The sequence below is a fragment of the Pavona decussata genome, unplaced genomic scaffold (assembly GCF_977016875.1).
Source record: "Pavona decussata unplaced genomic scaffold, jaPavDecu1.1 SCAFFOLD_236, whole genome shotgun sequence".
Taxonomy (NCBI): Eukaryota; Metazoa; Cnidaria; class Anthozoa; order Scleractinia; family Agariciidae; genus Pavona; species Pavona decussata.
The window spans coordinates 892,501-917,500 of NW_028145641.1; the positions used below are offsets into that span (position 1 = coordinate 892,501).

Genomic DNA, 25,000 nt, shown 5'->3' on the forward strand with positions numbered 1-25,000 from the left:
ACGACTTCGCGTTTTGCCATCTTCTAGCAGAGTGTCAAGGTCTTGCAATGACGAAGTCACGTTTCGCCATCTTCTGCATCTTTAGCAGCCTTTCAAACCACGAGTTCACATAATTATACGTCTGTTTCACAAAAAAACCCCTGTATGACTGTAATAGATTTCAATGTCAAATTTACAGAGAAATATGCTAACCACAGTTACATGGATGTTAACTTCAATGAATGTTCAAACGTTTCTCTTAACATTCGTATGCACAGTATTTATATTCAGTAAAAACCATATACAGGTGTTAAACAGATCTTCAATAGCGGGGGCAGCTCTAGTGAAAACTATTACAGCTAGTCATAAAAGATAATGTCTCTTATTCAAGTTATTATATTGCATTTACAGATTTTATTTCGGTTAGTTCTATTAAAGGAAATTCCAAGAAAGACCCCCCCACTTTACTTGTTTCCTTTTTCCGATACTAGGTATAATTAAGACCCAATATATCCAAGCTGAAGTTGTTTTGCATTGTTTATCTGTTTGTAATAAAGTTTTCGATGAAACTCTTCAATATGGGAAGAAATTGACTTCTGTTGCTGCGGAAGGAAAATTTTCAAACGTTAAAATTTGCACTGAAAAAACAGTTACTGAGTTGCATGTAGAATTGTAAGGGCTATACCGATTTCCTATAATTGGACATTCACCATTGAGCAAAAATTTTCAAGCGTGGAAAATTAATGTTTTGAAATTATTTTACCGCAAAATCAAGCCCCAAGAAGCGGGTTAAGACTGCAAGTAAAGGGTGGCGTTGGGTGCGGAGTGGGGGTGGGGGGGGGGGGGGGAGGGGAGTGGGGATAATGCGACACAAACTATTCCCTTTTCAAGATACTGGTGACCAGTCAATACAGACGCGATAAAATGAAATAACAGTATAAAAGGTATATCAATAAACGCAATGTTTTTTTTTTAAACAAAGATAAAAGAAACCCAAATATAGAAATAGATGGCTTTTTTCTTAAAACTCGCTGTCAACACATTTGAAATGGAACACCAGCAAATGATTTGATGTCATGTTTTGACGTTCAGTTGTGCTTGGTAATGAATATCTGGTTAGTGTTTCATATATCTAGTAACCAAATTGCACAAGCCACCAGCCTCTGGGTCGAAATAATGCTGCCAATTTGCACGTTTGACTTTACTTTTCGGAGCGCATCGTGATCGCTTAGTCCAGTCGTTTTCAAGAAGCTGTAGGAAATGTTTGAAATGGGGTTACAAGTTTGATAGTGTGATCGCCATCCCGCCGTCCGCGGGTTTCTCCCGTTAGGTGCGTTAGGCTTCTGATAGTAGGTACACATACTACGTTTGTTTTCCGCTATTTTGTATTTGAAAGTTGCCTGACTAGTGGACTTGAGAGTCAAACCCATCTTATATCTTTCCAAATAGTGGGTGATCAGAGTGCTAAGTACTAAGTAAGAAAAAGGCTCATGACTGGTTACAACATTTGCTACAAGCCGGAGCTTCCGAAATACATCAATCATAATGATTTCCGTTTCTATTAGCTTCTATTCTAAGCACAATTCCTAGCACTAATTGCATTTACTAACGGATTTTTCTATACAGCAGTATGATATGGCAGCCATGCTCTTTCGTTGTAATTTGAGTTATATTATACCCCTTTTCAAGCTTAGCAAAAACATTCGCTTACTGGTGTGGAATCAGCCCTGATAAAAACAACTATGTATGGTATATTTAGACGTATCTTTTAATATCACCGGGCGGATCTCGTAAATCGCTTCCTCTTAAAGGGGAAGTATCATGGTGTTTTTTTTTTTTTATATATTTTGTTAAAAATGATGAAATAAGACCTTCAATCAGCTGCCAAATAATTCTCGAATGACGAGAGGAAAGAAATCAACTCAATTCATGCCGGAACAACTCGTGATCTGTTCTAGCGCATTTTGGAAACAAAAATGCGAGAACTTGAAAAACATTAGCCTAATATTTTTCAAGTTTCAATCCATACCGGCCTACCCTGTCTCTGGCCAGAGGCACTAATCGACAGTTTTATTGTAGTGGGGTGATAATTTTAAAACAAACTTGACAATTGTTTCGTTGTTTCTGCTGACAGACAAACATTTTTGGGTTTTGAAATGACTGCAAATTTGCGTGATACATTATTCCGCGTTCCCCCGAAATCTCCGAGTCACACTTGAACTGACAGTCGAAGAAAAATATAACAACCCATGTGACTGCTACTTTGTGTATGACAACTTTTCGGTGTGTATCTTTGAGATATTGCGCTTACGTTCAAGATTCTTGCTACTGGTTGACTGTTTGTGTGAAGGCCTTTAAAATGAGGATCGCGAAGATGTTGCATTGAACCTTTCCCTGTTAGCAGAGGCCTCTTTTCCGTTGTTTTCGCTGAACTGACAGGTGCGAGGAAAAAAAGAACTCCTGTTCACAATTGACCATGAACAAAAACAAAAATAACGGGTTGTTAAAAATAGACAGTATTTCAGTCGACTGTTGCCTCGTAAAACGTTCCGTGACTATCATTTGATTTTTGTTTTTTACCCAATCAAGCATTTCTGTCGTAGAACTACATTCGTAGTTTCAAAGACGAATCTAAGCAATGTTCTGATTTTTCCGCAGCTAAGAATTTTCTCATTTATGCCCTTAAACCTTATGGAAAATTATCGCTCCCCGATTTATCATATTTCCATAGCTTTGGTTTCATTCGTTTGAAAAATCGCGGAGTTTGTACATGATAAAAGGTAAAAAATGTTTTAGCTAGTTGTTAACGCGGACGATTTTGTGGCTAACCCGTTATTTTCTGTTTGCATGCATGTCGATGCTGCTAGAGACACAACCTAAGGGCTCAACTGTAATTCCCGGTTATTCGGCTTGGAACAATGTGGCAAGTTTGTTGTAGTCATAAAGCTAATGAACAAAGTTCAGGGAAGAGACACAAAAGTTGAGCTTACCTGTAAGCGGAGTCAACAACAGTGTACGGAAAATACAAAAAAACTGTTAGCGTTTGAACCAAGTTTACAAAATGGATCTTTTCTCGGCTAAACTACCAGTTACGAGATCTTCTTACCGAATGCAATATTTCGTAGACACACACCGGAAAATATATTGATATTGTACCGTGAGAAGTGTTCATTCATAGCCTGCTTCAATAAGCGGAAAATTCTGTACCGCGTCACCAGCTTAAACGGATGTTGATTTGAGGCAGTTGGGCCACCACGAACGCCTCACATGATTGACTTCTGAAAAAACAGTACACAAATAACAGTAACACTTTAGGTCCAATGATTGGTTAGAGTCCGAAGCTTTCCATTTCAGCATCCTCCCCGAAATGCATAAAGTCTAAATTTGCCATAATTTGATAATTTTCGTTTGAAGATGCATATGGGAAGTTGAGATTATATCAAGCCCTTAATTAGGGACGCCATTCACGTAAGCTGCGACGGAACACCGTATTAAAGCAAATCTTCGATCATAGCTCTTAATTCACCGTTTAGGAATGTCTGCTTCATGCAGATTATAAGCTGATTGTTACAGAGAAATACGAAATTGGAGATATTGTTTTATTATAAAGAAAATCACGTTCATTTCCGTGATCGTGGCTATGAAATGCTTTCAGAAGCGACGTTACGTTGTGGCAAGTTCCATCGAAAGTTTTGCTGTGGGACAAGCTTCCAAGAAAGCTACAGACACGACAGTATCAAAGAGTGTGATTTCCATAATTTCCTTTGGAATAAAAAAGAATCCCTTCTCAAATTAATGTTGTTATCATTCAATGCATTTTTTCCTTCCTTTTCATTAGCCGGGAGCAAACCGCGTGAGCTGCCAATAACTGCCTACAAGCAATAGTCTGCTCGTGCGCAAAACTCTTCATTTGCCGTATTGCTCAGTATTTTGCTGCAAATAATATTCTGCTCATGTGTAATTGAAACCACGATCTTGTGTGAAAATGACAGATCACTTCCCTGAGCTGTCAGCGAGTGATTTGACATCCTAAATATGTTGGTCAAATTTATAAAAAAACAAACTCGGTGATCGAATGATAAAACAATTATTGAACTCGTTTATTGCAAAGTATCGTGATTTGTCCCTGTCACCACTGAAAAATCACGATTTCTTGCTCACCTCGTCCAATAATTGTTAGTTCGCTGGAAATATATCTGTAAGGGGTATTTGTTTGGAAGATTAATTTAGATAAAGTGTCCCTATTGATCTGCTACTGATCAGTTCCTTCTCAGAATCTACGACCCGGAAAAGGAAGTAATCTAACGAGTTCTGTACACAAATATATTTGATTTTACACCAGGTACTGTTACGGTCCGTTTATAACGGTTTCAACGCCATTCAACAGTTGAACAGATGTTGGGCAAATGTAAGATGAACGGAATACTCAAACGGTTTAAACACCATTCAACATTTTCAAGAACAAAGGAAATGTTGAATCGATGTTGAATGAGAATTTAAACCAATTTAAAATTGATTTAACACACTTTCAACGAGCTTTCAACATAGTTATACACTTTAAAAGATGTTTAGGGACCTGTTCAAACGCCCCTGACATTTGGTTCAAGAGCTGTGTTGAACGCATGTTAAAGCAAACGTTGAAACCGTTCAAACGGGCCTTTAGTTAAAAAACAGTTACCGATGTCACAATTTTCTATGAGCAAATGGAATCTCTTTGGTAGCAAATTAGTAGTTACCACTCGTTAATCAATAATTTTATGCCAGTAAATGTCTTAGGACTAAGTCGTTCATAAAGTAATTTTTTGACGTGGTTGAGTGAGTTGATTCTTACCAACTGTCAAAATTTGACACCTTGTCAAAGTCATCAAAATGAGGATCGGGAAGATATTGCATTGATCATTTCCCTGCTAGCAGAGGCCTATTTTCTGTTGTTTTCGCTGCACTGACAGACGCGATGAAAAGAGACCTCTGCCCTGGGTCGAACGGACTGTGTTGAGCATGTGCCATGGTTACCTAGCGACCGAACAGTCACGTGATGCCATGTTACTATGCGGGCTCACTAAATGACAGCGGAGTAACTGTAAACGAACGGGCGAGAGACCGTGGGCTAAAGTCACGGCTTCAGCAAACAATACAGGGAGCATGCGTTTTGTAAGCGTCTTCCACGACTACGGACGGCGGTTGTATGAAAGTCAGTCTCAACCCAGGGTAGAGGTCTCTTTTTCTCGCGCCTGTCAGTTCAGTGAATACAACAGAAAAGAGGCTCTAGCAGGCAAATAGACCCTAGTCTTTAACAGCGAAGATTTATCGCGAAAAGACTAGGTTCCACCGAAATGAATATTTCCTGTCGCTTGGCGTCCTCGGATGACATCATTCAGCAAATATAACAAACGAGCATCCTTGTCTGTGAATTTTCCCCTGAATTTAATTTGACGTTCAAGGGAAGTCTTTTCTCACTTTCAGTTCTTCGCACAAGATGGATGCATCTTTTGGCAATATTGTGCGGTTGTTTGTAGCGATCACTCTGATTTTCGCGTCACTGCAACGATCTGGTAAATAATCGAAAACTTTGTTGCATTTGAATGACGAAAAGCTTCGTTACAGTAGGTTTATGTAGCTTTTTAGTGTAGAGAAAGCCTAGCGTTGTTATTATTCTCTATTTCAGAGGCTTTGACTTGGACTCAAGAGCCCGACAAACCAACCAAGATAGTAGAAGATGGAGTAAACAACAATAATGTGACACTCACATGGACGTACATAGCTGACGCTGGCGAAAATATTTTGGGATTGCGGTTTTTTAGAGAGGACCCAGACGGACGAAACAGAGTTGAGGTTTCATCGAGACTTCACAACACTGCATTCGAACCCAAGAATAATTTTGGAGGATACTGTCGAGGGGAGCTTCCCTCACAGCTACTGATATTCAACGTGGACAACGTTAAGGAATACAAATTCGGTCTTGTGGTCTTTATCAGTAAGGGTGGTTCCTTTGATAGAGCGGTGAACTCTGTAGTTGTCGAAGTATTCGGTAAGTATAACTATTATTTCCAGATGAAAGTGAGCTTACTTTTTTTACGTGGAGTTGGACGTTATCCTGGTTTTGGACTATTTTAATCGAAACCATCTTCAAAGTCAGTGCTGATAATTGTGGTATATTTAGACTCATCTTTTTATATCACCGGGCGGATCTCGTAAATCATTTCCTCTTAAGCTGGTGACGTTGAACTAATTATTCCGCGTTCCCCCGAACTCTGAGCGAAGGGGGTGAACAGGTTCGTGCATCAACGGATTTGGCTCGAAAACTGCTCGGATTTCGGATTTTGAGGATATATTTTACGGATTGGCGGATTTTGAACGTTAAGCGGATCGTGGATTTCTTCAATATCTCAGCGTGGATTGTGGATTTTGTTTGTTTTGTAGTGCGGATCGTGGAACTTGACTTGCTGTTCTGATTCAACTTATTCTTCTGGACCCTTCTGTGTGACGTTAAATTTAGAACAACAGGATTAATAGATCATCAGATCTGGCCAGATCTGTGATCTGCAATGAAATCGGACTGCATTTCTGGATACAGTTGCATACAAAGGCATTAGATTCCGGCCATCGTCATTCCATACTGGATATTAAAACACATTTCAAGCCGACTGAAACCTTTCAATACACATTTACACACAATATGCATTTTCCTCTAGCCACCCACCAGGAGTCAAAAAAGGATTTGTTGAGGGCGAAGCCCTAAGGCTCCTACTAACACACTTCTCAAAAACAACATTTGAGGAAAATATTATAATATTTAAATTACGACTCCTTGCTGGAGGTTACTCAAATAATCTGATTGAAAAAATTGTATCAGATGTCAAATTTACCGAAAGTTCATCGGCCTTGAGCAATAAAACGACACCCTCAAACAAATATTGCCTTTCGTAACACAATGTCAACCATCGGTGCCCAGCCTCAAACATGTTTTAATGGGAAAACGGCATTTAATACAAAACCAGAATTTTCTACGAGAAATCTTTAAAGATCACCTCCAATTCCTTCAAAAAAGGAAAATCTCTAAATAACATGCCTGTCAGAGCAAAAATATAAAGAGGTTTAGACTTCAAAACTGTTTCCAAGGTTAGAAGTCGTGTAGCAGGTGCAGGCCTGTCAACCCTTGCTATTTCCTACTGTTACGTTAGTGAGTGTTCTGTGGTGCTCACGTCTCTAACAGTACTGCAAGAAAAAAAAACCTTGCGGATTTGGATTTTTGTAGAAATATCTGCGGATTGGCGGATTTTGCTAAAAATTAGCACGGATCGGCGGATTTGCTGACCCCCATTCACGCCCCTCCTGAGTCACACTTGAACTGACAGTCGAAGAAAAATATAACAACCCGTGTGACTGCTACTTTGTGTATGACAACTTTTGCGGTGTGTATCTTTAAAATATTACGCTTACTTTCAAGACTCTTGCTACTGGTTCACTGTTCACCTGATGTCGATACTTAATGCCTTTGGAACCGTAGCACCAACTTTTTTGCCCTCTTTTGCAGTTAATTCCACACGTCTGATGTGCTTTTCTTCCCCCTTTCTTCAGCATAATCGTTGAAAGGTAGTTTCTATGAAAACGACAAAAAAAAAATCCTTTTTTATCTGAACTTGACCGATTTTCAGATCCGAAATTTTTCTTAAGCCTAACAGAGTTAAAAAACGAATTATTATAAAGTCAACTCTTTCGTAAGCGACCACCTTTGAGGTACGACAAAATGGTCGCTTATGGGAGGTGGACAGAGATGAGAAACTGATAAATTTTATTTTGTTTTGACATTTCAACGACAAATGTGGAAATAACTAGAATTGCTCTTGAGTTTGCTCTTGCTCCTTGTCATTCAGTTTACCAGCAGATAAAGACACCCTGGAAACAAGATTGGTGCGACAAATGATTGTTTACGCGATGCAAACTAGATTCGAAAAGTCGTGCTCATACTCAATTCTGAATATCGCTATTATTATTACTACAGTGGAGCAGTGATGGCGCAGTGAGAAAGCAGTCGCACCTCACATCATTATGTGGCCCGGGCTGGATTCTCAGACTTGCCCTAAGGAATGTGGGTTGAGTTTGTTGTTGGTTCTCAACCTTGCGTTTAGAAGCTTTAATTTCTTTTGGCACCGGCTTTGTTTTACCCTCTCATCAAAACTCAATTTTTTCAAATTCCAATTCGACCTGGGGAGTGTCCCCAATTAGTGCCTGTGCTAAATGCAGCGACACTTCAATGAAGTGATTGATTGATTTATCTATTTATTTATTAATTGATATATTTATTTAATGGAATTTCAGTACCGCCTAAGATAACCTTCGACGCAATAACATATGTAGAGGCTGGAGAGAACATCGCGTTGTCATGCAATGCAACTGGTGATCCATTGCCTTTAATCACTTGGACAAAAGATGGAATCCCACAAAATCAGTTCAATGCTTCCGGATCAACGCTTCGTCTTGTTAATATACAGGAGAAGGATATTGGATCATACAGATGTACGGCTCGTAATGGCTATGGCCAAGATGCTTCTGGGGTCAACGAAGTCATTATGAAATGTAGGTGGAATTTCTTACGCGAGCCAGGCAGAGTTTTTTTGTTGTTCTTATTCTTGTACACGCTTAAGAAAAAGCATGAACCTTCCAGATCATAAGCAGAGTCGTAAGTTTGGTTCTGAAAAACTTATATTCCGCGAAAGATAATTATATAAAATTGGGAATAGTTCATTACAAAACTGACATACCTCTAGATTTTTAACACTGCATTTCATAAGTTTAGCTGTGAAATGTACATATGGGGATAGGGAGCGATGCTAATGCTATCCCAATAAGGATTTTGACCAGTCCTTTAGAACGGTTTTGTTGGCACCTGCCGTTTTGGGTAGGTGCTTGTTGATACTCTTTGGTAGCACTTTGCGAATCCCTTTCTAAATAAGTCTTTTTCATGTTTGGGGATGATTGGTGCCATTGTAATATACATGCCTAGCTTCAAAATTTAACGTTTTTGAAGCTTTTTAGGTAAACTGCAATTTTGAATGAAATGGGGGAACGAGTTCAAACCACCCCCCCCCCCCCCCTACCAGCCCATTCCTTTACCCTTTTGGAGGATATGAATTGACTTGTACTTCAAAGGTTTAAGTAAGTAGCAGCAGCCTGTTAGACTCTAAGTCAGAGGAAGTTAAAAAGCGTTACTGGCATAATCTAGCGTCCGCCACTTTTTTCGTAGACAAGCCACTTAATTAGTCACATTCTATCTCTTCACCGAGGTACATAAATATAACTGGTATAAATTATTGTCAAGGGGTAAATGGCTATCGTCAAGAAAATAATGCAGAAGGCCGTTAATGCAGAAGGCCGTTATGGGTCTACCATTACCCCTAGGTGCTTTATAAAATATGCTACCGTTGGGTTGTACTCCAGCAGCGTACTAAGCAACCTGTTCTCTTTGCGGACATGTACATAGCTATATCCCACCACGAGTCAGAACAGAACGCTTTTAGCGCTCATTTATCGATAAATAAATGACTTTTCCAATTTTGTAACTTTGATGTAGTTATAGTTTTTTTTAAACTGTTATTGGTTATTGTTAAATTACACGTCTGTGTAAGTATGTACCAATTTCTATTTAATAAAGACTATTTACTTACTTACTTACTTACTTACTTACTTAGTTGATGTGCAATACGATTCCATGTGATAATTCCATGTGTTTGCACTACACTGTACTCTTTTTTCTCAAATAGATTCAGCTACCATACAAAACGTCATCTCCTCCGTGGCTAAGGCTTGGATTGGTCAGACAGTGAAGTTATTGTGTTTGGCAGATGGTAGTCCTGCACCAACCGTAACCTGGATCAAACCCGATGGAAGCAAGCTACATTCAGTTACGTCCAAAGAAAACACAATACAAGTAAACATGTCTTATGATCAAGACTTTGGACTTTACACTTGCAAAGCTGATAATGGCTTCGGTCTCGCTGCTAATCAGACGATAGAAATAGACCAAATAAGTAAGAAAGAGTTGATTGACTTGCTTTTTGTTTTGTTCCGTTAACGTATTGTTTAAAATGGATAGGGGATAGCCCCGGGACTACTCTATAAAGGTTTTGTGGTCGAATGCTCAACTCATTAAATCTATATGCCCTGGTACCCTAAGACGTCTCACAAATACAGTAAATCTCTGTTCAATAGTTTAGACTTCGAAGAAGACCTCAGGATCCACTGAGCTACTAACGTAACCTAGGTGACTGCCACTGGTTTCCAGCAATTTACAACACATATACAAACTTCGTCGTTTCACCAGTGGAAACATTGAAAAAAAGCTGAACATCCTGATTACAGCTTAATAACAAAATAAATGGCAGTTGCCAAGCTTGTTATGGAGTTATAACCACCTAAAGCTAACATTAGGGGTGCTTTTGACCAGTTTACTGTGACTGTGGTAACCTATAACGTCTAGAAAACGACCAAGACGTAATCATATTTAGGCACTTGCTTGATACCATAACCGTTGTATAAAATGATAAAAAGTGGTAGTATTGATCCGCTAAAGTGCAAGTGATGGAAAGTGCTGGACACCAGTGCCAGACATCTTTAACAGCCACAACTTCTCAACTCAAATGCGGTAGAAGTTTTAATTTACGTCTTCTTTTCAGGGGCGCCAGGTTTACCGAGCATCATATCAACAACTGCAGACATTGAAGCCTCTTCACTGACAGTTAGATGGACTGCACCAGCTGATGATGGAGGGAGTCCTATTACAGCATACAGAGTGGTGATACTACAGGACAGAAACGTTACTAATCCTGATACTAAAGAGTTGTTCATTGAAGGTCTGAATAAAAATACTAACTACACAGTGAAAATTCATGCTAGGAATTATGTGTTTGAAGGCAATGCCTCATCAAAAAAAATCAAGACGACGTCTGAGGGTAAGAATTGTTCTTGTACTTTTCTTGCTATCGTAATTTATTGTTATTATTTAATTGTCCGGTGTTTTTTTTTCAATTTAAAATCGTAGTCAATGCATATAAAAATTGGACTTAAACGAAATACGCATGCAAGCGTTATAGGTTGAAATCTCATGCAAGAAAAAACATTTTTAGTACAAATGATCCTACAACAGTTTAGTCCAGTTACCCAGTATTTATTTCCTTTCGTTATATATAATTCATAACTGCTTTTGTTTATTTTTAGTTTCCAGTAATCCGCCGAGCAACCAATCAGGTGAGTGAGCTAACCTTTGAATAGCTAAAATTTATTGTTTAGGATAATTTTGACTACCCTCCTATTCAACCCTACCCCATTCCTGGCGACTTTAAACTTCTGTACGTATTTTTCTTAATGTGTGAGAAAACATCACCAAACTTTGTGACTTTTCGGGAATTTGCGAGGGTATTGTTCGGTGTGGTAGGTCAGTGATCTCTGGATTTGATGTTAAACCTTGTCAACCACTTTTCAGAAATAAGAAAATTCCTACTGTTCATGAACAAACATTAAATTCCGGAGGGTAGCTAAATATTTATTTTTTCATCTGGATAATTTCATGAGAATTATTTGTTTCAGATGATTCTATAGATATCCCTTAATTTTTCTTTTATATTTATTCTTTTGATGTCTTATAGTTTTCTTTTGTTTCTCTACACTCTAGACTCTTTGGTACATAAGGAGGAACTTCTTCAATTTGTTTTCATCGGAGTCATTATTCTGTTGTCCATCATTATCCTTTTCTTAATTTTTTTACTATGCATACTACGCCGTCGTTTAGGTAAGTCATGTTAAACGAAATTTGGTAAGAAGACAACATTAAGTATCTGCCAATAAAAAAAATACAATAAGCGTTATCACGGTTTTCGACGCCATTTTGACGGGTAGGCAAACAGGCGTGAAATAAAAGTGTTTGTATGGAAATCCGATGACAAATAATTTTCATAAAACATCGCTTCTGAAAAACTCATGAATTGGAAACTTTTGGCACTGGCAAAGAGATTTTAAGAAAAAAAATCAGAGGGATATAGCTGTGCCAGAAAACGTCCAGTCGTGTTTTGAATTTTCAATACATTTGTCTGTAAAGCGAACCAGCCGCGAACTGCTCTAAAAATAGCTTGCGGGAAAAAAATACAGGGAAATGTATGGAAAGTTCAAAACAGGGCTGGACGCTTTCTGGCACAGCTACGTCCCTCCAAATTTTTTCTTAAAATCCTTTTCCTAGTGCCAAAAGTTTCCAATTCATGAATTTTTCAGAAGCGATGTTTTATAAAAATTATTTGACATCGGATTTCCATACACGCACTATTATTTCGAGTCTGTTTGCCTACTCGTCAAAATGGCGTCGAAAACCGATAAGGCCTATTGTATGAATTTAAGAAAAAAGTCCGAGTTTCGTAATTGCTGGATTAGAATAAAGCATTTTATATCAATTTGAAAACAGGATGCATCTAGTCAGTTCGAAATCTGAGTATAAGACAGCCATCGTTCTTAAAACATTACAAAAGACCTCGAAAAAGTTGCACATTGCAGCATCTTTCTTCAACACATTCGCACCATCTGACGAGGACATAAAACGCCCTTACTGCTTCGCCTATTTACGGAAAGTAAAAATGGTAATGGAAAATTGTTGGTTTAAGTCACGCTTTGTAGGCGAAACGACAATTAATCCGTACAGTTTTTCCTACTTACTTAAAAACGTCGTTTATGTTTCAGAGGCCTTAAAGTTCTGTAGGTAAGTAGTAATATGTATTATATTTTTGCTGATTTTTCTAAACAAAACTTGATTCTCAAGCAAATATATTTTACGTTTCATTGTAGAAAAAATATAAAATGTATAAAAATGTCTATTTAAAGTTTCTTGACTCAATGAAAAAAACATACTGTATGCGTGGTGTACGGGCGATGTTTCAATAACCATCTACTTTGTTTCTGCAGAAGACAGTGCACGAGATGTGGGGAATTTAACACTAACGTACGTTGATTTCCATTCGTAAAATGGCTACCTACAGACAGCATCATACGATTGGTGAAACCGTAACATGATTTAGTCTACTTTAGGCCAGTTATAGTTTTTATTATACCGTTCAGGTCCCACAAAACGAACCTTGTTTTCAGCTAGCTTGAATTGGTAGTTCTCATAGATGAATATGAAGTTATCATAATAGCTTATTAAAACGTATTCCGTCCATGAAGTGCACTTTATTGATTAAGCACCCTCTTGGTCAAGGACACCAAACGGTTCATTTTGGTTGATACGTGTTCAGGAGACCGGCTTAATCATCTCAAAAATTTGGATGCGCATTGAAAATCGAAAGCTTTTTTTCAGAAAACTTATATCTGTCATTTCCGAAGAACAAATATGTCATCAAAAAGGCGAAAAAAGGTTTGCCAACATTCTCCAAACGCCAAGTACAACTAGTAAATTTGTGGAATAAGATTGGATTAACGTTCCGCAAAACTTTCTTCAACTTAAATTTCCATCTTAAGACTTCAGAACAGAATAAACCGTATAAGCATACACAGATATGTCTTTAAAAGACTACACAACGATCTGGAAACACGGGAGACAACATTTAAAGTATTTTGCTAAAATGAAATGTTCTCGTTGGGTGATTCCTCCAACATTTAAATATGACATAGAGCACTTGATTGAGGTGATGTGGTTACTAATTTTGTTTTTCTTATCATCTCTTAGAAGACCATTGGATTCAAGATGGGCACTAAGACAGAACTTCCAAGGGAGATCAACAACGATGATGCTACGGCCAATGAAAATCTTGAAATTGGAGACAACATGACAATTCGTGCCCAAACGAAAAGCTGGGAAACTAATCAGCATGAGAATGATGTCGTCGACGTAGAGGGTGATAACAAGTCATTACGTGTTAAAAAGGAGGAAACTGCTTATACTTATGAAACCCCGTACAGTGGAGATAACATTCCACTTGCTATCTTACAAGAAACTTTGAAAATAGACTTGCATCAAAATGCCGCCAAGACAAAAGCTAACGAGCCACCTTCAACTGTTGTCCGGAAGGAAAATGCATTGACCTATGAAACTCCGTATGTCATGGCACGTCGTCCCTCAAGAGAAAGCTTGAAAATTAATCGGAAACAAGTTGCTACAAAGACTCAGACTCACAAAAAGACATCAGGTATAAAGCATAAGTATGACCCAAAGACCTATGTTATTCCTGGAGGAGAAGATTACATGCCCATTCATCCCTCTGCAAGAAGCTGGGAAATAAGCCGGGAGCAAGTTAATGTTATTAAAGCCATCGGCAAAGGAGCTTTTTCTGAAGTTGCCAAGGCAACAGTGTGGAACTTACGAGATAACCAGGAATACGTCACAGTTGCAGCAAAAATGTTGAAAGGTGTGAACTTGCTTCTTATTGGCGTCAAATTACGTAAGGGATTATAAAATTTGTGTGTGCATTTTATTGGACCTTTTAAGTGGAACGCAACTCGTAAAAGAACTACAGTGAGAAACTCTCTTTGCAGTCTCCACAGTCTCAAGATGTAAATCTTTCCATGTGTAAACATTTGTTGCATAGGTCTGAGTATACGTAAATATGAGTCCACAATGGGTACTTAACCTCTCTGGGGCAAAAATATGGCCATGTAAATACGGACGCCTGAAAAGTCCAATGTGCTCATAGTGATTATTTCAAAATTTCTTTTTTCCAAGAACAGAAGGGAATGGCATATTCTTCCAGAGAGTGTAGTTAAAGCTCATTTCCATGCAGCTTTTGCTGCCCTTGTTTCAGTATCTTATTGATGGAGGCAAATTAATTTGGTAAATGCATGGTGCTTGTGAGAAAAGACTCAAGTGCCTATATCTTGGTTAAAAATTGAGTCTTAAAGTGTAACAACAAGGTCAATGGTTAAACGTTTGTCTTATGGTATTTTTGTTTTCCTTATAGCTAATGCTCCGACTTCAGACAGGAAGGACCTGCTGTCAGAACTGGAATTAATGAAAAGTCTGAAACCTCATCGCCATGTGATCAAGCTATTGGCGTGCGTCACCGAGAGTGGTAATGGAGATTTTTCTTTAACATCACTGGGCATCATAGCCTTTGTGATCGATTTCCTTGCTATATGAGAGATAAAGTTTAGCGCAAGTATCATCAAAATAGAACGTTAAGCTAACGAGCATTGTGTCAAAGAGCGAAATAGAAGGAAAAAGTTGTTCGCTTGATGTTGAACTGGCAAAGAACTCATGAAGCCTAGTCTTAAATTCACAGACAAAAAACTCCTCGGGGAAGATGTTTTATTGTTTGGCAGCATTCGGGCTAATTTAAATATTCCATCTTGTTTCTTATACGCCCTCCTATCATCCAAGTAGTAGTAAAGATGTGCCAAGTTCGTGTAGGCCAGTACTTAGTATAGTCAAGTCACTTCTTCCGGTTCCTGTAGATCCCCTGTTGGTCCTCATTGAGTATGTGCCTTTTGGTGACCTGCTGGGATACTTGAGAAAGAGCAGAGGACTGAACGACACGTACTTCAACGACCCGGATGTAAAACCGCAGACGACACTTTCTGCTGAACAGTTGATGAGGTTTGCTTGGCAAGTTGCTGATGGAATGCGTTATTTATCATCAAAAAAGGTGCACTTTAAATGACAAACGTTTTGTATACGTATTATTTTTTTTAAGGAATTCAATGAAAATAGAAAGGAGCGAAGTTTTCTCTTTCTAATTTGCCCTTCATTATCAGGAAATAAATTTTCATTAGCGCGAAAACATTGGCCAATAAAATAAATGTATATTAATCAGTTTAACTAGGAAATGAAACATTTTAATTTGTGGCAGAGTCATTAAGGAGTTTTTGCATCGAAAAGAAGATTCATCAAGCCCAATTAGAATAGCGTTTTATCGAAAAAAGCATCGTGAAACTGAGGATAGCTATGGCGTTCGAAGATCCCCGCGAGAAGAGGAGAAACGTGAACACGATAATTGCCAGATAATGTGCAACGTAGTTTAGGTTTATGCAGACAGTTACGTATACCACGATGTTTGAATGGGGAGTTGATTGAAGGATAGAGCTAAGACTTGCTTGATTGTTACGCTGACTGTATTTCTGTTGTAATGAATTTTTTTCCTCGTTAAAAAACATTAAGAAGCGTCTAATGTCTGTTCATTCTCTTAAAAGTTTACTATTTCCATTAAATTAAACTGATATTCGCATTAATGAACGTTCTTCTCTATGTAAAACGTCTTATTGACGACACCGAAAATTAAAACAATTGTCTATTTTCATACAATGATTACACATTCGCTTTAATGATTTAATTTTTAACAATAATGAAAATATATTTCCTGATAATAAAGGGCAAAAAGTGTATTTCAATCCTTTCAGAAAGATCAGTTTCCGAAGTATACTCTTCATTAGCTAGTGTTATTTTAAGATGGACTACGTAAATGAAATTTGACTTTTTTTCTGCAGATAATCCATCGTGACTTGGCGGCGAGAAATGTTCTTGTTGGTGAGGGAGAGAAGTGCAAGGTGACAGATTTCGGGATGGCGAGAAATGCAAACCAGGATGACATTTACACCAGACAAAGTCGGGTGAGTATTAAAATCAAAATTTTGACATTCGATTCATGTTCTTATGGACGTCAAAGATTGTAGTAAAATTTATTAACCACATGTAAAGCCATTTGTTAACGTTTGCATATTAAACGTTATGTTTTTAACGTTCTCGCTGCCTTCGAAGTTGTGGTTGTTTAGGTCCCCAATAGCGTATTGTGTATGAATGACACAAACCTTCAGCTGCGTAGCTACTAATCCTGTTTGACTCATTTTTGTCAAAGGGCCGTCTACCTGTAAAGTGGACTGCTTATGAAGCTTTGCTGTTTGGAATATACACAACACAAAGTGACGTGTAAGTAACTCTCTTTGGAACAAAACAGTGTTAAATAAACTACGGGTTAAACTCCTTAGAGAGTCCGTAGAGAGCGTTAGGCAGTCATTTTCGTGCCTTTACCATGAATGGAAATAGTCTCCTGGCTTAAACTGACTTTCACCTTTATTCCCGTTTTGCAGTTGGAGCTATGGTGTCCTTCTCTACGAAATTCTCACTATTGGTAAGTCCGGCTGACATTTGTTTACGATGTAAGAAATTGTTGTAGATTGCCTTGAGAATCATTGATGACATAATACACTTTGGATAAGTATACAAGTAGACGACAGAAAAAAATAAAATGTTCTAATGTCGATGGAAGTTAAAAGAGCTAATTCTATACATAAAATGCAAGATATTTTGATTACACTCAATTTACACAAGAATTCCTGTATCGTACTTAGGCGGATCTCCATATCCGGAGATAAATGTTCGACAAATTGCAGGCAAAATTCAAGAAGGATACAGAATGCCCAAACCGGATCATGTTGATAGCAAACTGTAAGTAGATATGTATGTCAATGTTAATTACCTTTGAGGGAATTAAATTTTTACAAATCAAATCTTAAGCAAAGCATACTTGCATACGATTGCCTTATGCATATATTGGGATTGATAATATACAGTACATTCAATTGCCTTGGAAAAGTTTAAGAGTCAAGGAGCTCCAAAAGATCTTTCTGCCTACTACTAACCGTGTGAAACATGTTTGCTTTTGCTCCCGTTGTTGTTTTCGCTGAATAATAGGTATGTGACGCTGAAAAATACCTCTATCATTTATTCACCAGGATTAAAAAATAACATCTCATACCCGTTACATGAGCTTAGCTTAATGGCCTAGCTCCTACGAGCTCCTATAGCTACATGTAATTGGTCGGACATCCGAACTAGCAATCGGAAGATCATAGGTTAGACATCTGGTTGGGAGAACTCGTATTTTCTTTTCCTTAATATGCCTGTGTCACTGACTGACAAATACATCTACCAATAACAAGGCTGTATATATCTTACGCATTAGATATAAAATTATGCTGAAATGTTGGGAAGAACAGCCCACTGATCGACCAACGTTTGACAAACTGAGAAAGACGATGAGAGAAATGGAGAAAAACCACAAGGTTAGGAAGGCTATCAAATATTATATGGTATATACTAGTTTTTAGTAATGCTTTGTCGTATTATTGATATATGGATTTTCGCTTACTCGTCGTGACTGAGAAATAACAATGGAAACGGTGGAACGCATCTTGATCTGCTGAGTTGCCGTTTTATTTTATTTCTTCAAGAAATTGTTTACTATGTAGTTGTTCGGTTTAGCGATAGTTCCCAATTCAGGAACTCTGCTGCCCAGGTCGAGAAATTGGGGATGTGGACACCATCCTGTTAAAGCGGAGTTTCTGGCTCTCATGCAGTATTTTATAAGTATAATAGGAATTCCAAACTAGTGAGTCCAAGTTGTTCTAGATCTCATGTCTCTCAGTGTTAATGTAACAAGAGAAGTGCAATAAGTCCAGCTGGATAACATTTGCTTTACTTGTTTTTTCTTCATAGGCATACGTAAACCTCAGCCAGTACGACGACAGCCTCTACGCCAATGTTAACGATCTTACGGAATAGTTACCGATTAACAGTGGAGCGTTCTACCCAATTTCCGTTTTCACAGTTTTCGAAACCATTTGTGCTGGGAAACGTCTTGGCGTTGCCCCTTTGATAATTTAACCTCATTTTCTTATGATTCCTTCCTCCCATCTTCTCCTCATACCCACTGTAGTGGCTGAAGCAGCAAAGTATTTTCATCATACATCATTTACGAAATAGTCTAACATGCAAGTCGTTAACCTTTTGACTTTAGTATCATTATAGGGAATAATGCTTTCTAGCTTTCACCTCAATCGCTTCTCTTTGATATATACTTAGCATTGTACATTAATAAGTGCGTCTCCCCATAAAACATACAAAGTCTCCCCAAACCCTAATTCTCACTTAAACACGAGTAATCCTGTCAAAAATGACCTAATATGAAAATGACAAATAACCTCGTCTAACATGAAGAACCCAAATTCAGAGTTACGTGCATATCTGGACACACATGTAAGTGTTCCCCTTAACTAATAAAAATTGAACCACCTTGTATGGAAAAATGATCTGGAAACCATTGTCGTTATTGGCTTATCTTTTTTACATAACGTAGTTTTCGGTTTAAGATAACAATTTAGTTTTGAGTTCAAATAATTAACAGCAATAAATAATAACTAACATACCATACATCTCAGTAAAAAAAGATTTAATATTTGTATGGAGATGCGGACGTGGAGTAACGTTGACTTGGCTGTATTTGAACCTTCTAAGGATGGGGGAGGGGATGGGAAGGAGGCGAGTGAGGGTCTGCCCGCTCGCACTTTATATTTTCAATACACAATTAAAAGCCACTAAACTCTAACAGTTATCATTCTCAGCACCTGCTGTTTCCGTTTTCCGATTTGGTGAGAATCTGTGTCTGTAGTTACAAAATGACGTACCCTTGAGGTCATGCAATTTAAAAAAATAATAATAATTATAAATGCTGGTTTTTTCTCCTTTCTTTCCTTCCCATCCCTCTTTTCTCCCCCTTTGAGATGTTGAGATGTTAAAACTAGGTAATATTAGACAAACTTACGTGCACACAATCAATAAATTTAAGTTTTAGTTAAATCCTAGGCAGTGGTCATCTTGTCCAACATCTAAGATGACACCAAAAACTCCCAGAAGCGCATTATATTAACCTTGTCTCGTAGAGCAAAGGATGGGGGTGGTTGAAAGAACACTATCCTTATACCTAAGTTGTGGTATAGTCTACGTTTGCTTTCCAAGGTTAATGCCTTAAAATTACTATTATTATTTTATTATATAGGCAATTCTGAATGGTTCAGAAATTAAGTAGTGCACCGCCGAAGTTTAGATTTATTAGTCCCAGAGTAGTAAGTGGCTAAAGTGAAGCCATAACTAACAGTTACTAATATGACACTGTAGAAAACCGGTCAATTTAAAAACACAATAAACTTTGTAAAAGACGTGCTATAGTGTAAAGTAAGCTTTTGGTCGAGAGAAACATAGGAAAAACCCATGGATGATGACATCAGTAGTGCGGAATGAAAACACGATAGCCCGGTTCAGGAGACGATTTGGTCCTGTTGGGACCCAAACAGGGAAATCTAAAATCAATGCTCTCTGTAGATTTTCGGCCTTGTGTCGAGAAAGTCCCTGAAATCGTTCGTGTGTATTATCCAAAACTATCATATTGCATTGAGGCGACTTTTAGCCCAGTAAGATTGATATTGTCCCTCTTGAGATGGAATAACGTTTATCCTCAATATATTGTTTATTGTTTACTATGGACGCAAATTTTGGGGAGGTTTGTGTTCTGTTTCTGACGGTTATAGTACCAGTGCATTATTGGAGCGAAGAGGAAAGAAACAAAAGATCAGTTCAATGTTCACTCCAATATATCGCACCTGCGCTCTATCCATGCCTTTGCAAGCTCTATAGCTATGGCAAATTTCATTGTTGTTGTTTATCATTAACTCATTGTCAGTTTTATCCGGAACAGGTTACGTTCGGAACTTCAACTGAAGCGGCTATGAACGTCCTTGATGCAACGGCATGGATATGGGCCTCTACTCCAAAAGAGCGTCAATATAGCCATCATCTTCGTTGTCAAATTCTTGCATGTTAGCATATATCGGCTAAAAGAAACAAAAACAAACATGGGATACAGATTAAATTTCCTAGAGGGACACCAGTTAAATAACTAAATAGTTCGTCTACCGAGCAAGGGACCTTTTCATGGCTGGAAGAGTGCTTAGAGCAGGAAACCAGCTCAGTTTAATCTTCGGCCAGTGCTAGTAACCAGCATGGTCTCTCAGACAATACTTAAGTCATCTGACACCAGACAACCTTATCCTGTCGAGAAGGCACTCTGGCTTCGGCTAATCACGTATAGCGAGCAAATTCTGGGATAAAGGGCTGGGAGTGGAGTGCAAAATGTCAGAAAGGCCCATCAAGCCTTAAATTCCCCATTCACACCAAGGTTTTAGCAGAAATGAAGCAGTTAAAGTTCACTTGAATCCTATATGTCAAAGCCAATGGTTCATACGGTGGCCCAAAAGTGTCACGGCAATTTCAATTTCATCACGGCAATTTCAATTTCACCACGGCAATTTCAACTTCGTTCACGGCAATTTCAACTTTGTCGCGGCAGTTTCAATTTCATCACGGCAATCACGGAAATTTCAACTTTGTCACGGCAATTTCAATTTCACCACGGCAATTTCAACTTTGTTCACGGCAATTTCAACTTCACCACGGCAATTTCAATTTCACCTCGACAATTTCAATTTTGTCACGGCAATTTCAACTTCGTTCACGGCAATTTCAATTTCAATTTCACCACAGGGAGTCCACAAAAGTTGTGAAAAAGAAATAAATTGTTAAATTATTGACTTACGTTGTTCGTTTCTTACGGTTTTCTATAGTGCTCATTTGCATAAAATTTACGCGACAGCACTAATGTCGTGTACTGAGTTGTGCGCGAGCTGATCTGCATCTGCTGACTTTACTATATAAATATTGACAAGGGAGGCAACTTTTTCGCGAAACAGCTTTGAGCGTTCGACTTGTTCGCCTCTTTGCAACCAAATTCGTATTAAATGAAATCTGGATAATTTTGGAACACACTTACCTGTTAGAATCCCAAGAAAAAACAATTTTGAGCCAGCATTTGAGCTCCCTTTTCGTAGCTTTGCTCGGTGAAGTTTTTCGCAACAGCTGCGGCCATTTACCTTGGCGCAGACGTCACAGATTTACGCGCCATCTCGAGCGAAATGTCGCCTCTCCCTACCTCGCAAAGATGTTTTTGCGCGACAGCCATGGACAGTCACCGCTCCCTGTTTAGTCACAAATTGCGCGAACTGAAATTCTACTTTGGTTTTATTTACAAAATTTAGATTTGCGACAAGTCGGCTGAAATTTATTTCCGGCCCCGCTCAATTTGTGACTAAACAGGGAGCGGTGACTGTCCATGGCTGTCGCGCAAAAACATCTTTGCGAGGTAGGGAGAGGCGACATTTCGCTCGAGATGGCGCGTAAATCTGTGACGTCTGCGCCAAGGTAAATGGCCACAGCTATTGCGAAAAACTTCACCGAGCAAAGCTACGAAAAGGGAGCTCAAATGCTGGCTCAAAATTGTTTTTTCTTGGGATTCTAACAGGTAAGTGTGTTCCAAAATTATCCAGATTTCATTTAATACGAATTTGGTTGCAAAGAGGCGAACAAGTCGAACGCTCAAAGCTATTTTGCTGAGTATGTTCAAATTGTTTCGTGAAAAAGTTGCCTCCCTTGTCAATATTTATATAGTAAAGTCAGCAGATGCAGATCAGCTCGCGCACAACTCAGTAAACGACATTAGTGCTGTTGCGTAAATTTTATGCAAATGAGCACTATAGAAAACCATAAGAAACGAACAACGTAAGTCAATAATTTAACAATTTATTTCTTTTTCACAACTTTTGTGGACTCCCTGTGGTGAAATTGAAAATGAAATTGCCGTGAATTGCCGTGACAAAATTGAAATTGTCGTGGTGAAATTAAAATTGCCGTGGTGAAGTTTAAATTGCCGTGAACAAAGTTGAAATTGCCGTGGTGAAATTGAAATTGCCGTGGACGAAGTTGAAATTGCCGTGATGAAATTGAAACTGCCGTGACAAAGTTGAAATTGCCGTGAACGAAGTTGAAATTGCCGTGGTGAAATTGAAATTGCCGTGATGAAATTGAAATTGCCGTGACACTTTTGGGCCACCGTAGGTTCAAGCTTCCTGTTACCAATTTTCATTTTGCTCAACCTAGTTTAATTAAACAAGTCATGTTTTGTTGCGTTTGTGACAACACACACACGTGGGTCGTTTGCTGCCCTATTTTTTTCTAAGGATAGCTGGAGGTGGTATACTTTGTTTTCCTCAACAACCCTTTTGAATCTCACCCATAACGTACTTCATTTTCTTCCATCATATTTATGATCTTGTCTTTCAGCATACAGAATGTGGGTCTTTCGCTTGGGACCTGCTTCCAGCACTGGAGCATAAGATGATACCTAGAACAAACAGTAACAGTTAGACAATCATCATCATCATCATCATCATCATCATCATCATCATCATCATCATCATCATCATCATCATCATCCTTTGTTGGATAATACAATATCCGTTCACAACTAGAGGAAATGGAAATCCTTCATTCATCTTAATGTGTCTGTTAGCTTTTGAGTGTGTGAAGAAAATCGTACAACATGCTTATTTGTTGTTCAGTTTTTAGTGTTAATGCAGCTGTGTTAATGTAGCCATAATAATGAAAAAAATACTCACAAGTTGTGATCAACATGTTTTGGTTTTGGCATCCTGTAGCCATTCTTAAGCTTGCTGGCAATTTCACGCCCATTTATTCCTGGGTACGGTGATCCGCCTGAAGTTCAAAAACTTAATGACAACCCATCTCAACAATGTGAAATCTGGGTTCGACATGTGCATAGGAACAGTTTCGAGTTTAAGGAGAAGTAAAAAACTAAACTAGCCCGATATTGAAAATCTCGATTGTTTCAGCTGACGCCTGATTTGGTTGACAAAGCCTGTCAAACTATTAAAGATCAAGTTCTTTGGACAGTAACATTACACTTTTTAATATACCTTCACAACTTGCATGGCTTGTCTTGATGATTGATAAGCTATCAGCGTTTAAGATCGGCCATTACGGATAACTTTGCTCTCAATGTCGAGAATGACTTAAATTTGTTTTAGCGTATGAACCTTGATATAAGCAAAATGAAGTTTCCTTTTCTAGTGAGGGACATGGAGTTAAAATAGACATAGTTTTGTTTTTGGTACGTCTACACCATTAGAATAAAAAATGTGACAAAACATACCTACAGTAAATATCTCGTATAAAACAACACCGAAACTCCATCTGAAAAATAAACATAAGTAATAACATAAAAAAAAAAGAAGAAAAAAAGACCTGCTAAAATGAGATTATTTTGATGTAGTCTTTCCCTGCCAGCGTCACAATTTAATTCTTGCCATAATTCGATTGATTTTAAATCATTCGATGACACTATTTCATCCTTAAGGAAGTTCTTCTTCATGGAAATCAGATATTATAACTCTCTAAAACAAATTCTTGTGGCTTAGAGCTGTCTAAGACAAAATAAGTCTGTGTAAAAGTCTTCTAGCAACCTTCACTCATCCATACATTATTTTTTTCTGACCAGCAAGCATAACTTATCAGGTGGTTGTGTGGTGTTGTCCAGGTGTCCGCCATATTGGTTTTTCTCTTTGGTACAAAAACATCGTGTTCGTAGAAATGGAAGATAATTCTTACACGTCACTCTGTGTTGTGTACATTCCAAAAAGTAACGCCTCGTAGGCAGTCCATTTCGCTGGTAGACGCCCCTGTTTTAAAAAGAGACAAAAACTAGGGCTCAACATTTAAAATGGGTGTTTGCGTCTACCCCATGGGCGAACTCCTTTCTTAAGGGCATAATCTGGAGGTAGTCATTTTTTGGCATGGTTATGTCAGTTTTTGAACTTTCCGGGTAGCGAGAGAACACATCTGCCCATTTCATCCCATTATCAAAGAGCGAGAGCTACTCGTCGACCAGTTAAAGGCACTCGTGACAAGAGACAGAAGTTGCACGTGAAACAGAAACTTCACAAGTTACGTGTATTTCTAACCCGACTCCGTTTGGTGTAGATCTCGTCCTGCTGTACATTCCTCGCCATCCCAAAATCTGTCACCTTACACTTCTCTCCTTCACCAACAAGAACATTTCTTGCCGCTAAGTCACGATGGATAATCTGTGAAAAACATATTAATTAATAATTGGTGATGAATAAAAACGTTACTGGATAAAACCTGTGAGCCAAGAATGAATGGCATTCTGCTGGCATGGGAATTTCAATCTCTTTTTTATTGATATGCTCCTTCTAATACAATGGGAAATACAGTCAAGAACACACATAATTTTCCAGATCCATTCATCATTAGGTCGTACCACCATCCCTTTCTCTACCTTGTTAGAAGAAA

At 38.3% G+C, this 25,000-nt stretch overlaps 4 protein-coding genes across 8 annotated transcripts in view; 2 read left to right on the top strand and 2 right to left on the bottom strand.

The window, feature by feature from the left end:
* Window positions 1-9,722, bottom strand: part of LOC146457913 (fibroblast growth factor receptor 4-like) — a 201,383-nt gene extending 191,661 nt beyond the window's left edge. Inside the window, exons 1-2 of the mRNA XM_085091407.1 lie at window positions 9,665-9,722; window positions 7,494-7,579 (exon numbers count right to left, since the gene is read on the bottom strand). Coding sequence (XP_084947533.1) covers window positions 7,494-7,579; window positions 9,665-9,690 — 112 coding nt within the window. The 5' untranslated portion in view covers window positions 9,691-9,722. The remainder of the gene's footprint in view (window positions 1-7,493; window positions 7,580-9,664) is intronic.
* LOC146457920 (cell adhesion molecule DSCAM-like) overlaps window positions 4,974-25,000 on the top strand; it is a 106,637-nt gene continuing 86,610 nt past the window's right edge. The window contains exons 1-2 of one of the 2 annotated variants that reach the window (XM_085091416.1): window positions 4,975-5,531; window positions 5,645-6,007. In XM_085091416.1, the coding sequence (XP_084947542.1) occupies window positions 5,456-5,531; window positions 5,645-6,007 (439 nt within the window). In that variant the 5' untranslated portion in view covers window positions 4,975-5,455. Of the gene's footprint in view, window positions 5,532-5,644; window positions 6,008-25,000 lie in introns of both variants that reach the window. The other variant, XM_085091415.1, reaches the window with a different exon arrangement.
* LOC146457921 (proto-oncogene tyrosine-protein kinase receptor Ret-like) lies at window positions 7,926-19,939 on the top strand. Of its 2 annotated transcripts, XM_085091425.1 has the most exons (16): window positions 7,926-8,556; window positions 9,741-10,007; window positions 10,653-10,928; window positions 11,194-11,223; window positions 11,648-11,764; window positions 12,700-12,718; window positions 12,922-12,958; window positions 13,682-14,360; window positions 14,910-15,020; window positions 15,403-15,593; window positions 16,432-16,554; window positions 16,800-16,870; window positions 17,032-17,072; window positions 17,293-17,389; window positions 17,907-18,006; window positions 18,440-19,939. In XM_085091425.1, the coding sequence occupies exons 1-16, from the start codon at window positions 8,550-8,552 to the stop codon at window positions 18,503-18,505; spliced, it is 2,232 nt and encodes a 743-aa protein (XP_084947551.1). In that variant the 5' UTR covers window positions 7,926-8,549; the 3' UTR covers window positions 18,506-19,939. The 2 variants fall into 2 exon arrangements, with proteins under 2 accessions (XP_084947551.1, XP_084947552.1); XM_085091426.1 differs by lacking the exons at window positions 7,926-8,556; window positions 9,741-10,007; window positions 10,653-10,928; window positions 11,194-11,223; window positions 12,922-12,958 and having other exon boundaries at window positions 11,652-11,764.
* The window catches only part of LOC146457922 (uncharacterized), a 17,724-nt gene continuing 11,767 nt past the window's right edge, over window positions 19,044-25,000 (bottom strand). For all 3 annotated transcript variants that reach the window (XM_085091422.1, XM_085091423.1, XM_085091421.1), the window contains exons 14-20: window positions 24,987-25,000; window positions 24,649-24,771; window positions 24,296-24,366; window positions 23,841-23,881; window positions 23,287-23,383; window positions 22,913-23,012; window positions 19,044-20,610 (exon numbers count right to left, since the gene is read on the bottom strand). The exon at window positions 24,987-25,000 is cut by the window's right edge and continues 177 nt beyond it. In XM_085091422.1, the coding sequence (XP_084947548.1) occupies window positions 20,542-20,610; window positions 22,913-23,012; window positions 23,287-23,383; window positions 23,841-23,881; window positions 24,296-24,366; window positions 24,649-24,771; window positions 24,987-25,000 (515 nt within the window). In that variant the 3' untranslated portion in view covers window positions 19,044-20,541. The remainder of the gene's footprint in view (window positions 20,611-22,912; window positions 23,013-23,286; window positions 23,384-23,840; window positions 23,882-24,295; window positions 24,367-24,648; window positions 24,772-24,986) is intronic.

Coding starts and splice junctions, on each gene's coding strand:
- LOC146457921 (XM_085091425.1), top strand. Junction 10,008..10,652: donor GATAGAAATAGACCAAATAA/GTAAGAAAGAGT, acceptor TCTTCTTTTCAG/GGGCGCCAGGTTTACCGAGC. Junction 18,007..18,439: donor AAATGGAGAAAAACCACAAG/GTTAGGAAGGCT, acceptor TTTTCTTCATAG/GCATACGTAAACCTCAGCCA.